Consider the following 14839-nt stretch of genomic DNA (forward strand, 5'->3'; position numbering starts at 1 on the left):
TGTGGTTCCACACCTCCCAGAAGAAGAATGGATTCTACCAGATGCCCCAGGTCATCTAGCAAAATGAATCCCAGTTTGTGCTGCTATTAGGATAGAGGTCTGAAGATCACCCAATACAAGAAGTGATATCAGTAAGCATGTAAGAGCCCTGAATGAAACCGAAGTGTAAATCGCCACCTGCAATCAATTCCTTTCACAAATATTGCGGGGCAGAGTGCAGCAACTTTTCCAAGTCTTTCCTTCCTCTATATAGCCCAGGAGACACCCCACCCACCAGCCTAATCCTGGAAGTGCCCACTGACAGCAACATTCCAACTTCTGAAAGATCGCTAGTTATACTATTTGTTTAAAATTCATACAAATCAGAGTAAATGCCTGAACAAAACCCAAGACACATGAATCACAGATCACTGGCTCTACAAATCACCTTCACAAATGATTCCTCTACTTTAAAAATGAATTCACTGACAGATAGGATACTCACACAACCCTGGAGGCCATAGGAATTGATAAACCCCTAGAGAAACAGGATAATATTTAATAAGACCAATATTTAAATAATATTTAATTCTTAAAATGTCCATAGCAATGGGGGTCCACTAAATTCACTTCTGGAGAATGCAGCCTCTAGAAATAACTCCACAAAGAAAATAGCTCTGTGTATGGAGATGCTCACTAAACCATTACTCAGAACCAGGGTAAATGAGGTCTGAATGACCAACCACAGTGGAATGGGTTAGCAAATTGTGATCTATCAGCCTAACAGACACTTAAGTCTCACTGAAAATTATAACCATGAAGATATTATACAACGTGGAAAACCTTTTATGAAGTAAGCTTAGGAAAAAAGAAAAAGGCAGAACAGTATATCTATGGTTGGAAATACATTATTTTTTTTTTTTAATGTTGGGTATCAACCAAGAGAGGAAGAAGGAGGATATAAAAATAAAAATGGATGATGTAGGGTGGTGAGATCATGGCCGATTTTGTTGTGGCTGGGCTTTCAGGTTACTATTATAGCTTTTTTTGCCATTTACAAAGGAGGATAAGTCAATTCTGTGCCAAACCAGACAAACAGGGACAAGAGCTGGGGTAGAAAAGAGGATGTTTCTAGCACAGACCCAACTCCTTCTCCAAAGAGCTGTGTGGCCTTCACCTGCGAAGCTACCTCTCCCCTCACAAATGCCAGAACCAAGAGGCACCTGTGAGAGACAAAAGTAGCGTTTCCTTGGTTTCCCACAAGAGCCCCGCCTCCCACCACCAGTTCTCCTAATGGGTGCTTTTGTTCCACAAGGTGGGGGGACTTCATTAGATGGAGCCTGTGCTAAACGCAATGCATTTCCAGGACCAGGGGTTAGACATTCCTAGCATTAGCGAAAGAATAAAGACAAAAGGTTAATGGCAGATTTGTAATCACCATGGTGTCCCTTGCCTAGAAATTAAAAACCACCAGCCCGGGTAGGCTGACCCAAGCAGCACGGCCCGCAGCAGGCAGGCAAGAGGCCTGCGGGCCTGGTGTCCCATCCCGTGGCCCGCTAGTGTGGGAGCCAGGCAGCGGGGCGGCATTGTGACAGTTTTCAAAGACAACATGCTGGGTCCCCTCTTGGTGTTTTCAATGTCACCCACTACAAATGCATCACAAACCTGCTACCACAAATGGCTGGTACTTAATTAAAGGATTCGGGGAGGGCTGTTCCTCCCAGGAGCTCACAGCAGCAATCCTCAATGTCACAATACTTGTGGAGGGAGAGGGCTGGACCAGGCTATGGCACACATCCCTTTTCACATCTTTTCTCAACAATATTCAAAACAGAAATCTGTAAAAAAGCTACCGAAAACTGCAAAGTGACTGAAGGTAAAGAAGCAAATTTTACGTTTGCGTGAAGGTAAGGATCAAATGGTCTCTCTGCCTAAGGTTTATTTCCACGAACACTACGGGATGTGCATTGTCTTTTTAATTCCAGCAAGACTGTTTCCTCTTTGATGTGCCAATTTTTTTTTTTTACTTGCTTTCTCCCATTGGATTATATATATGGTTATTGATAGCAGGGATCTTGTCTTACTTATCACACACAGTGAGCACTGACCTTAACACACAATAAGCCCAACACATGGATATAGAATGGAAAATAATATACATAACAGCAATCAGAATGTCGAGATCTAAATGTAAAAGCAACGCTGGTCAACAGAAAAATAACACTAGCCAAAGATGCAAGTCATGCACATAACTTAAAATTTTCTAGTAGTCACATTAAAGTAAAAAGGAGAAATTTATTTTATTAACATCTTTAACCCCATATATCCAAAATATTATTTCATATTATTATTATTATTTCATATAATAAATACAAAAAAACTGAGATATTTACATTCCTTTTTTTGTACTACATCTTCAAAAGACAGTGTACCTGTCACACCTACTGCACATCCTAATGTGGACTAGCCACACTGCAAAGGGCTTAACAGTCACATGAAGCTGTGGATGCCAGACTGGACAGCACAGTATTACAGTGAAGCTCCACAAACGCTACAGACCATAAAAACACTCTATAAAAGGAATCGTTTTTCACAGTAATGAAGAACTTAGTCAATTTCAAGTTTTCCATTAATCTATATGTTACCTCTGTATTTGCTTTTTTCCCCTCTTTACAAGCTCTTTGGATAAATGTCTAAACCAGAAAATACTGTTCAAAATCGATCTTCAAGCCATCTTTATCAAGAGCCATATTTATTGAGGAATATTTAACATATACACGAGCAAGCGTTGTTACTCAAGAATACAGTATTTTGGTGTTTTTTCCCCACTTGTTTGAACAGATAATTAGTAGGTCGTGTTGCTTCATAATTATTGTGGAAGAGCTAAACACTTTCCCTCTTAAGTCTTCTTTTCACAAATACTATATAAACAAACTATTAGTAGTTAGAAAGTTTTGATGCTATCAAAATGACATTAGTACCAAGGACCCAGGAATGGCAGGGACCCAGACTCCCCTAACAGTCAGCCCCCTCCTTCTCACAAGCTGGGCAAGTTTGTATAACACAGAAACAGTGATACAGCAGGTATCTGAACACAACCTGGATAGGGGCTCCAGCACTCATCATCCCAATACCAAAGCTAGCCAAAGCCTTGAGTAAGAAGGTTTATGTGGTCTCCCTACCCTCCTCACCTCACCAGCCAACATCCTGCAGCCCAATCTTTTCTGAACCTTGAGACCAGCCCACAGGGCCTGAACCTGTGGATAAGCCTAACTTATTCACTCAGCACCATGCAGAGAAATGGAAAAATACCCTCTAAAGATAGCCCAGGAAGCCAGACCCTACTGAGGTCAGCTTACCAGAGGCCAGACATAGGAAAGAACTGAACTCACCTCACATGGGATCCTGCCCACCAGTAACCAGGACCAACAGAGTTTTGGACCGATCAGACTGGCATTTGTTCCTCTCTATGGGGCAAGAGGTGACTATGAAAGAGAAAGAGAAGTCCCTTCCCCCAAGACTAATCCAAAGTTTCTGATGTCAGATGGAGTTGTTCTTTCTCTAGGTTCCCAGATGAAAATCAGTAATCTCTGAGGAGTAAGGTGCCAGACAGTTCACTCAGAAAAAATCTATGCTACAACCTCCTCAGAGAATTGAAGCAGACTGCTCTTCGTTTCCCCAGGAGGCGAACTGAGACGTGGAAATGGGAAAGATCACTCTATGAGAACACCTGGGAAAGGAAGGGTCCCCGAGACTTGTCAATCCAGAATTGTATAACCAAGATCTTTAAATAAAATGCTTCTAAAATAATATTATTGATCCAAAGCTCTTCCGACCATATAATAACCCAGCAGTCAAGGAAATTAAAATGTAAAATATTGGGATTTTTTTTTTTCTTTTACACCTACAGCACCTGGTATTCCTAGGTGGTCCGATTTTTTATTTGTACTTTTTCTCCAGTCACATCCCCATTCAAAAGTGTGTTCTCTTTTTATGAGAAAAGAAATAAGCTATAAAAAGAGAACTACAAACCTCCTTCCTTAAAGAACTGTGTTGCATTGAATTCTGTTCTCACCTATGTGTTTTCTCTTCATTTCTGTGCATGTATTTTCCAGTATTCGATTCACATCCAGGATAGGTATACACTGACTGAAAAGGTAATAAATACTAATATACCTAGACACACCTAAAATAATTGCTCTAAATGTAGTTGTAACCAAACTAATAAGGGTGGGTACTGAAAACAGTTTTCTGAGTAAGAGTGCAATGCCAGCATTGTTTTATTTGAAAAGGTAACTGGTGTGTGACCATGGTTAAGGGAGATGGGCTGGAAACCTTGATTAGCCCTGACTGCTTCTACTGCCACACGTGCACTATGTAGGAGCGTTTCTTTCTCACCTCAGTTGTAATCAACAGTACCTAGTGTTCTGATGTAAGCAAACCAAATAGAGAAATTATGAGGCAATGGAGGGAACTGGGGAATTTGGCATTAAGGAATTGTTCATATTTTTGTGATAATGTTACTGTGGCTTTAAGAGTCCTGATCTTTTAGATACATATATATTAAAGCTTACAGATAAAATGATGTGAGATATGAGATTTCAGTTTGAAACAATTGAGTAATTTAGGGGGAAAGGTTAGGGGAATATAGTGAAAAAGATTGGCCAATTTATTGATCATGGTTAAAACCGGTTGATAGGATCAGAATGGGTTATTTAGTCATTCTTCTACTTTAGTGTATGTTTGAAATTGTATAAAAGTTTTTTTTAAAAGAGCACCTAGAAATCAAGGAGGAAGAGGAAAAAAGCTCTTTCTGGGTCATTTCTGATGGGGCTATTTTATCATTTCTCAAGTTACCACTGCCCGGATGATATCAGGCCAATCAATGCCAGTGCATCCATCCTCCTTTTCTTTAAGACTACAATCTTGGCCTCTAACTCTCTCTGCCTCAAGAGAGAGATTTAGTTTTTGATCACCACCAAGAAACATCCTTTAGGATATTGAAACTGACAAGAGACAGCCTACAAAATCCTATGGTTTACATTAAAGTCTGAAAGCATTGCCATGTTCTGCATCTATGGGTTAACAGTGCGTGACGAAGCACATTCTCTCTGTAAAAATTTAATTCAGCTCAGGTATGAAGGGGTAGATGCCCTATGAGACAAAAAGGAAGCAATTCCATGGGCTGGGCAGGGAGGTAAGAGTATAAAACAGAAGACAATCCATCATCTCTCAATTGCTCCCTCTCAAAAACTATGGATGCCTTAAAAGCATCTATATCCTTTTATCCATCAATCCCATTTCTGGGAATGTATTCAAACAAAATAATTGAGCAACTGCACCAAGAAATGTGGGCACTAATATTTATCACACCTTTATAACAGAAAAGAGAAGCCCAAATGCTATCAGTAGGAAATGGTTAAATAAAGTATTGATTAGACTTATGATGGAATTATATGTAACCTTTAAAAATGCTGATATCTGAGCTATACCAATAAGTAAAATAGTAGTTCAAAAACCGATTTTACAAAGTCATGTCTTTGTTTTAAAACAAAGTGTATCATTTTACAGACTAGAAAGGAGCTGGAATAAACAATAAGATGTTAACAATGGTGTTTTCTGGTTTGTAAAATTAAAAATGATTTTTGCTTTCTTCATGCTTTTCTGAATGGTTTGAGTTTTTTCCAATGAGCACAAAATACATCAGGACCCCTGAAAAAGCTATTTATTTTAAAACACTAACAACAAAACCATGAAACTGTCCAAAGTAAGAAAAACAAGTTACCAGAGATGGACAGACGTCAAAGTGAAAATCTGAGCAAATAATCCCAGACTCTGACATCAGACAAGTCTAGAAGAGTCAGCATTCTATCATCTCTTTCAAAAGACATCTTGTACTGAGTAACTACTATGTCCCAGGCACTGTTCCAGGCTTGGGGATGGAAATAAATGGAAATAAATAATAGCTGAAAAGTCCATTAGTTTTCAGACTAATCAGGGGGAAAGACACACATACCCAAATAAATTAAATGCAGTACTGGGAGAATTCAGCCAGGAGTAGTGCATGGTACAAGGGGTGCACAGGAGGAAGTGTCTAACCTGGCCAGGGTGTAGGAGTAAAAGGGATAGTCAAAAAAAATGCAGAGTAGGTACCATGGGATGAGATTCTAAAGGTAAATGGATGCTTGCCATGCAGGTACGCTTCGAGGACCATCATCCCAGGCATGTGAGATATGAGCAGCTGGTTGGGGGTGAAGGAGGATTGACCTTAGACTTCCATGACTGTTTTAGCAGGAATCCTGCTAAAGGTAGTTTAGAGAGAATCCTACCACCCTCAATATCTCATCACCCTCAATACCAATATCTTGATACCTTGATATCTGGCCTGCCATCAGCAGGAATCCTATTAGGTCAGTTTAGTAAGAATTCCTCCTACCCCTGATGTGCGCTTTTAGTAACTGTCCACCCACTGACTCCCCAACCTGCTCCATTTGTACCTGTATTTGGATTTAAGCTTGATTTCTCTTCCCTATTGCGATAGTGCTGACATCTATTACAATAGTCTTCTTTACTATTTTTACAAGTGTCGGACTAATTTTTCTTTCACGCATCCTAAGGGTACTAGGAAACCTGTGAAGGGTCTGGGCTTTCGAAAATTAGTGAGTCTGACGAGGGTGCAGAGAAATAACCACTAGTGGGTCTTAGAATAACGTACACCTGCGACATGCCAAGCACTGTGCTCAGCTTGTGTTGATGTCACACCGACCCTAGAAAGTGAACAGTGTTATTACCCTTATTTCACAGGCCAGGACATTAAAACTTAGTGTGGTTTACCAATCTGTCCAAGTCCACACAGCCAAGAAGTCACAGAGCTGGGAGTTTGTCCTGAGCCGTGTGACTCATGTCCAGACTTGGTGCTGGGGAGATACTATGATGAATCTAAAACTCCATTTTCTCCCAAGCTCTCTGTGATATTTGCAAATAATCACAAACTCAACAACTTAATTCCTACCAAAGGAACTTGACTGATGTACAGCAAATGGGTTAAGGGAGGAACTTTCTTAGCCACAAAAATAGGATTTTATGAAAACCTGAGAGAAATAGGTGAAACTGGATCTGTTAAGGGGCTCTTTTTTTTTAATTCAAGAGAAACCACTAGGGAGTAGGTAGTTTTGTTTTCGCTTGTTTAATAAGTAGACACAGGTGAGAAATCTGAGGCAGGGACTAAAGGGAACCAAAGGTGGGGGAGGTTTCCTATTTTGAATGGGGGAGAAGAGCTGAGAATGGAAAACACTGTCATTAAATAGGGGAATTGGGCCAGACGAGCAAAGGTAGAGGCAGAGGGAAATCCCCAGTGATGTCCAAGTTATTTAAAGAAATGTAGAAATTGGCATTTATGGAGACTTGATTCTAGGCAGGAATCAGGAGAAAAAAGAACCTTCAAAGTGTATCATCAGGATACACTTAATAAGTAACCGTACAACTACAGTAAAAGAGACAAAGACATGTAAAAACAAACAGTCCTGCCACTGAGAAGCTTATAATTTATATGGAGGACACACACACACTCTCTCTCTCTCTCTCTCTCTCTCTCTCTCTCACACACACACACACACACACAACAAACTCCTATATATGACCACTGCAGATAAAAGAAATAGCTGATATAGTCTATAAGTAAATAAAAAGTGAGCTCTGCCTTCATAGATCATCAGGAATTCTACAAATAAGCTGAAGAGTGGTTCTTCCGAGCAGGAGAACAGGGTGAAATGCCTAAAAACAAGGATGTATGAAGGGTTTTCAGGGGATAGCTAGAGTTAAGGGCAATAATTTTGGGGAACAAAGCTAATTCTGAAAATGAGGGAAATTATGAGGGGGATAGGAAATGTGGGAGATAATAGATAATTATCATTTATTGAGCATTTTCTCTGTGCCAGATGCTGTTTCAACTACTTAGTTTCATTTTATCCTAATGACCCATGTCATAATTATGCCCACTTTAAATATGTGAAACTGAGGCCCAGAAAAGCTAAGCAACTTGACAAAAAGCCCCACAGCTAGGTAGTGAATCCACAGCGAGTTCTGTCCAACTCTCCCTGCTGCCTCTACCAACTCCATAATGAACAGAGCCCTGACTGTGTGCTCACTGCAAATAGTGAGTAGCCTCCAGTGACATGTGCCAGATTATGGCTACTCTCCTATGTTCACTTATTTCAGGGTTTCGGAGGGTATATTTACAGGAAACCACTAATCCAGTTTCAGGTCATGTAAACATCTCTGAACTTAGAGCACAGGGGAATGAAGGACTGACATAGTTAAAACTACGATTAATATTCACTAATACAAAGTGACTAAATCAATTCTTTAAACCCGAGCTTAAAATTGTTACTTTTAAGTGGGAATGCAAAATGGTACAACCAATTTGGAAAACTGCTTGGCAGTTTCTTAGCATTAAACATAGAGTTACAATATGATCTAGCAATCTCACTCCTGGGTATTTACCCAAGAGATATAAAAATTTATTCTCACAAAAAAAACTTATATGCATAGGTATACAGCAGCTTTATTCATAATCATCCCAAACTGGAAACACCCCAAATGTCCTTCAATGAGTGAATAGGTAAACAAATTGTGTTACACACATCTAACAAAACACTACTAAGTAATAAAAAAGAACAAGCTATTGACACATGCAATAACATGAGTTATTAAGAGTTACTAAATAAAAGAATCCAGACTCAAAAAGATACTAAATATATATTTCCATTTTTACACAATCCGAAAAAGGCAAAATTATAAAGAGGAAGAACAGGTAAGTGGTTGCCAGATGTTAAGAGAAGGGAGAAGGTCTGACTATAGAGGGTAGCATGAGCATGAGGGCTTTTTTTTTTTTCTTTTTTTTTTGAGTGTTAAAACTGCTTTGTATCTTGACTGTAGTGGTATGGGATAGGCAGAACAATGGCCCTAAAGGATGTCCACACTCTAATCCCTGGAAACCTGTGAATATGTGAACATTACAGGATAAAAGGGATTTTGCAGATGGAATTAAGTTTGCTAGTCAGCTGACCTTAAAATAGAGAGATTATATTGGATTATCAAGATGGGCTCAATGTAATCACACCAGGTCCTTAAAAGTGCAAGAAGGGGCCAGAAGAATCAGTGAGAAAGACGTACTACAAAAGAAGAGGCAGGAGAAATGTGAAGCATGAGAGATACTCAACTCTTGCTGGCTTTTAAGATGGAGGAAGAAGGGGCACAGGGCTAGGACCTGAGAGCGGCCTCTACAAGCTGAAAACAGCCTAGGCTGACAGCATGGAAATGGGGACCTCAGTCCTATAACCACAAAGAAATGAATTCCACCAACCTAAATGAGCAAGAAACTGATTCTCCCCTACACCCTCCAGAAACAAATATGGCCTTGCCAACACCACCTTGGTTTTGGCTTTATGAGACTCTAAAACAGAAAAACTAGGTGATCTGATGGACTACTGACCATCATAGATAATAAACTTTAGTTGTTTTAAGCCTCTAAATTTGTGGTAATTTGTTACGGCAACAGAAAACAAATACAGCTTAGCTACACAACTCCCTACTATAGACACAAAAAAGTGACTAGTGTATACACATTAAAAAAAAAAATTTTAATGTTCTTGCTTTTAAAGACCATTACTGTGGACAAAACTAGAAGTTCTAGTCAAACTTCTTCACTTCTTCAGTCTTTAATCACTACAAAGATAACTCAGGCTTGGAATCTGGTTTCCTTCTCAGCCCTCTGCCTTCCTTGCCTACCTACTGTCCAGAACTAATCTCAACTCCTGTTGACAGAGGCCGCCACGTTCCATACTACTCACCGGCTCAGGATTTGTGGCCGATGTTTTGCTTTCGCTCTCAAACAATTTGGAATAATGTTGCCTCAGGAGGAAGCACCCATCTTTAACAAGACCTGCTCAAAACAAAGAAACTTAAGTGTGGAAGTCCATTTCAAAGAACCTTACTGGGAATTCTCCAAGACAGAGTTTCCATCAACACAGATGCATAAAAACCAACAGGCAAAGCCCGAAGTAATGGATGCCTCACCAGGGTTTTTAGCAGCTAATGCTAGAATACTCAGGGAAATGCTGTAAATCCAGTATTTTTCTCTGAAGAATTAATGTGTAGTCCCTTTTCTAACCACTATGCCACCCACACCCTCTACTTTAGCTCACCATCAGTGTCATTAGCTCTCCCAATTTTTAACAAAATTGAATGCAGTTCTTTCCCAGTTTTCCTACAGCATTTAAATATAGTATATGCTATCTTACCCGACCTGCTTAAAGGAATAGCACTTGTTTTTAAAATTGTTTTTTTCTTTTACTATTCCCCACAGCCAATTAAAAGTCCATAAAATAAGTTAAATATACCAAAGTAAAGATTTCTAGACTCCAGAGAGAGATCAATACTTATTAAGTGCCTTCTATGAGCAAGGCCCTAAGAAGTACACAGAAGCAAAACACAGATGGTCTTTGTCACTACACAAAGCTTAGAATGTCATTAGACAAATGATCAAAATTAATAATAATCTCAGGCAAAAAGCAACAGGAGTTCAAAGTGGGGAGAGATAGTGACTGGGGTAGTCAGGAAAAAAAAGCTTTGCATGGAAGCTAAAAAATATGAAAGAATATTGGAGATGATTCTTCCGAGACAGAACATTTTCTTAAAAAAAGAAATCTAGAAACTCCACCTGAAAATTCTCCCTCTTAGCATATCTCCATAAGAACTGAACAGGACTTTAAAAAAAAGAAAAAGCAAATGACCCAGCTTCAAAAACAAAAATAATTTCTGGGATTCTGAATTTGGACTAACAGCTAACTCTACAGAAATTCATTCTTTACTTGTCTCTGTTGGGGATGAAAGTGAATGACATTCTGAATGATTCTGGCCTTCTTTGTTCATCCCCACTATCTGCATCCCTGTAAGGGAGTGCCCACCTTAGGCAGTCTCCACCTGCAACTGAGCCATGCAGGCTGGCTCCAAATGAGCTGACTGGAAGCCATTCTACTTGGTGTACAACGCATGATACAGGCTGCCAGAACTGTCATTTCCTTTAGCTACACATTATTAATTAGGAATAGATAGGGTCCCAGCACATGTCAACCTAAGTCCCAACACCTTTCAGTATCTGGCAATCTTCCGTTGTATACGTACACTCACCAAAAGATGTGTAAAAGAATGTTCATAGCACCTCTGTCCATATTAGCCCCAAACTGGAAACTATCTAGGTATCTACCAAGAGTTAAGGGATGAATAAATTGTGGTATATTCATATAAGGAGATACTACAGAACAATGATGAACAAACTGCTGCCACACACCACAACATCCATGAATTTGAATGTTGACACAAGAAGTCACACGCAAAAAGCAAACATACTGTTTGCTTTTATGTATATAAAGTTAAAAAAAAAAAAGTAAAACTAATCTATGGCATTAGAAGTCAGAATAATGGTTACCCTGAAGCAGGGAAAGTTAGCAAGGGACACTAGGGGGAAAGTTAGCAAGGGACACTAGGGGGAAAGTTAGCAAGGGACACTAGGGGGAAAGTTAGAAGGGACACTAGGGGGACTTCTGGGGTCCTGAAAGGTCTGTTTCTTAGTTTGAGAAGTGATTACAAAGGAGTGTTTAAAAAAACTCATCAAGCTGCACACTTACGATAATACCTTTCTTTGTGAATGCTTTATTTCAATAATTTATCTTTAAAAAACTAAAAGTTGTATTGCATTAAAGGATTATAGTAAAATGAGCAAAATTTTAACTTTACAATTGAAGAGGTACATGTGTATTTACACCCACAATTTTTGATCAAGTATTTATTTTATAAGGTGAGCATTTTTATAAAATTTATTTTACATAATTTGTTTTAATTTATTTAGCCAATAACATATATGTTTAGATGGGAAATAAATATATATTCATAGTCATGTTATCTTAAAGAAAGATAACCATAAAATTAAGGATTTTTGCCTTGCACACCACTTCATTTGTCCTTGTATATCACTCTAAGAAGACAGAAGGAACAGGAAGAAAAAGAAGAGAAAGAGAAAAAGAAAAAACGTCTCCAGGCTGTTCTTTAAAACCTCTGAGAAAAAGACGAAGATAGGGTCAACAGAATGCGTTCTAGTGCTGCACAGTTATTTGTTAAAAAATTGTTACAAGGCAAAGGGCAGGGACTAGATGTCCCCATAACTCCCACACTTTCTAAAAGGCAAGCCTGGCTCAGGAAATAGTAAATCAGACTGTAGGCTGATCCCAGCTTAGAGGTGTAACCCAAACAACTTACTTTTTACCCCATGCACTGACCATGAATATATCACTATCTCATATCTGCCATTAATAACAGAATTTTCCTCCTCGCCAATAGTTGTATCATACATTTTCTCTTCAATTTAACACTGAGCAGAGAAAAAACTCTTTCTGACCATCACAGGTCAGCTCAGAATGAAGACCCATCCACACAGTACTTGGAAATCATGGTTTCCTGATGATTGTGAAAATGGGGAGGGGAAAAGAGATCGTCAAGGTGAGCTGCTTTCCTAAGGGAGGTAGGAGATGAAGAGATTTAGCCCGGAGGCCAGAACCTTGCCTAGGCTCCCCTCAAGAGGAGAGGCCCAACCTACTGGTACATTTAGCACCTACTAGTCCCCGGGGCCCTTCGCAGAGACTGCGGCACAAACTATCTAGATATCTGCTGCGAAGATGCTGGAGACTGCCTGGGCCGGCAAACGTGAGCTTCTGGTGCTTGAGAAAGGCCTGGAGGACCCAGGCAGAGACCCACCTAATTTGTCACCTGTCAATCACTTGACCTAAATACACCAGCCACTCTGGTAATGAGAGGGAGGGGGTTAGTCCGAGCATGCTCAGTGATCGGGATGACATCACTTAATCAATGCTGGGGACGGGAAGGCTGCATCAGCAGCTTCGAGCGGTCTGCCAGGAACGTGTCAGAGGGGATAGGGAGGCTCCCATTAACTCGGTCGTCCCCACGCGGTTCGCGTACAAAGAGGGCACCATCAGCTACACACGCTGGGGACAGGGGAGGGAAGGGGAATGGAGGGCAAGGCTGGTTTATTTCAGTTGACATACTCCTTTAAGAACTAAAAACTCATGGTATTCCCTCCCCCCACCAGCGTCTCCGGCTGCAGAGAGGGAGCAAAGGGGGGGAGGGGGGAGGGGAAGGGAAAGGGAGGAGAAAGGTAAGAAAAGAGATCAAGACCGAGGGGGGCCCTAGCCACACAAAGTAACTTCTGCTCTTGGCACAGCAGGGCTATTGGGCTGCGCTCTGGGCCCTCCAGCCCCACAGATGTGGGTATACAGCCTCCTTTCCACCTAGCGCCAAGCATATCCGAGGGTCTGAGGCCATCAGGTTGGGGAGTCGCCCCACTGGAGCGAGATCAGACACGGGCTCCACGTCCAGGGCAGCCTGGGTTGAGAAGAACCAGGAGACACATCAAGCCTCCCGGGACACCAAGGCCACCAGTGTTCCCCGCAACCCCCCGCCTTCAGCGCGCAGAGCAAGGTGAAACGACCCGGGGAGCCGCGTCTACGCGGCCGTGTTAGCTCCGAGGCTAGGGTTTCTCCAGTACCTTTCCCCTCCTTCTTCTGCTAAGATCGTGAGAACAGGCAAAGTGTTCGATAAATCCAAATTGCTGCCTGGAAACATTTGTGGGTTTGCAGAGTTCATACTTGAAAGGAAGCCTGGGCACCCGGGCTTGAGCCTAACCCTAACACACTACCCACGCGGCACAATCAGGGCGGGGAACAATAGGCCCACCCAGGCCCCCACTCCGCGAACAATGGCGGCGCCGAACCCTTCCTAGCCCCCCACCCCCACCCTCACCACCAGCGGCCCGCCCCGCCGCCCCCAGTCCCCCCTCCACGGGCCCGGGAGGGAACTATCGGGCGGCGATAGGGGATCTCTAGTTAAGTCCACCCGAGAAAATAGCCCTGCGGGGGATATCCGAAGGGGTGACCCGAGCATCACCGCTCGGTCTGGGGAGTCGGGGCGCCGGGCTGCGGCGCGAAGCAGGAGGGTGGGCCAGACGCCCCGGCCACTTACCCCGATTACCACGGTCTCGTCGCCTTTAAATTTGGGGATGAATTTGTCCCCGCGGAGGATCTCCGCTTCGTTGAGAGGCCGGAACCGGCACATCACTTTGATGCTGCATTCAGATGGATCCGCCATCTCGGCCGGCGGCTGGGAGGGGGCGCGGGGAGGGCTGGGGGCCTGGGACTCGGCCAAACCAAGGAGGAGGCCGCGAACCGCACCGCCCGCAGCGAGGCCGCCTCCTGCAGCCTCCGATGAAGCTTCTCAGCAGGTCATGGCGAACTCAGCGGATGGGCAGCTGCGGCCGCTCGCAGAACGGGCAGGTGGGCAGTCTATCAGCCTCTGGCCTCGCGGGCTGCAGACCTACCTCCCCTGGTCCTGCCCCAGCCCTGCGCTGCGCCCCCGGGCCCACCTGCCCGCGACCACGCGGCCGGCGGACGAGGCGATGCGCAGGGAACGAGCCTCGCCCGGCTCAGACCTCCCGGGCTCCTGCGCGCTCAGCCATCCTGCATCAGCACCAGCGCGCTCCGCCGCCTCCCGGGCCCGCCCCTCCGCCCTTCGCCCCGCCCTTCCCTGGTCCTCCCCAGGCGAAACGTCTCCGCAGAGATCCGCCCCGGCTCCGAGCGCGGGGCATCCTGGGACTTGTAGTCTCTCCACCAGCAGGTGGAAGGACAAGGATGCTTGGAGTTGGGTTCCGAGGACAGCGGTGGTGCCCCGGGTGCAACATCAAGAGCCTGTGAGTGAGATTTGGCTACCCAAGTCAAGAAAAGAATAGAGGTCA

The 14839-nt window shown here is 42.8% G+C and overlaps 1 protein-coding gene across 4 annotated transcripts in view; it reads right to left on the reverse strand.

Annotated features, from left to right (window-relative positions):
- Nucleotides 1-14583, reverse strand: part of KIF5C (kinesin family member 5C) — a 146700-nt gene extending 132117 nt beyond the window's left edge. For all 4 annotated transcript variants that reach the window (XM_011359567.2, XM_011359581.2, XM_011359574.2 and 1 more), the window contains exon 1: nucleotides 14071-14583. In XM_011359567.2, coding sequence (XP_011357869.1) covers nucleotides 14071-14196 — 126 coding nt within the window. In that variant the 5' untranslated portion in view covers nucleotides 14197-14583. The remainder of the gene's footprint in view (nucleotides 1-14070) is intronic.
- Nucleotides 14584-14839: the final 256 nt, after the last annotated feature.

The sequence above is a fragment of the Pteropus vampyrus genome, unplaced genomic scaffold (assembly GCF_000151845.1).
Source record: "Pteropus vampyrus isolate Shadow unplaced genomic scaffold, Pvam_2.0 Scaffold2, whole genome shotgun sequence".
NCBI lineage: Eukaryota > Metazoa > Chordata > Mammalia > Chiroptera > Pteropodidae > Pteropus > Pteropus vampyrus.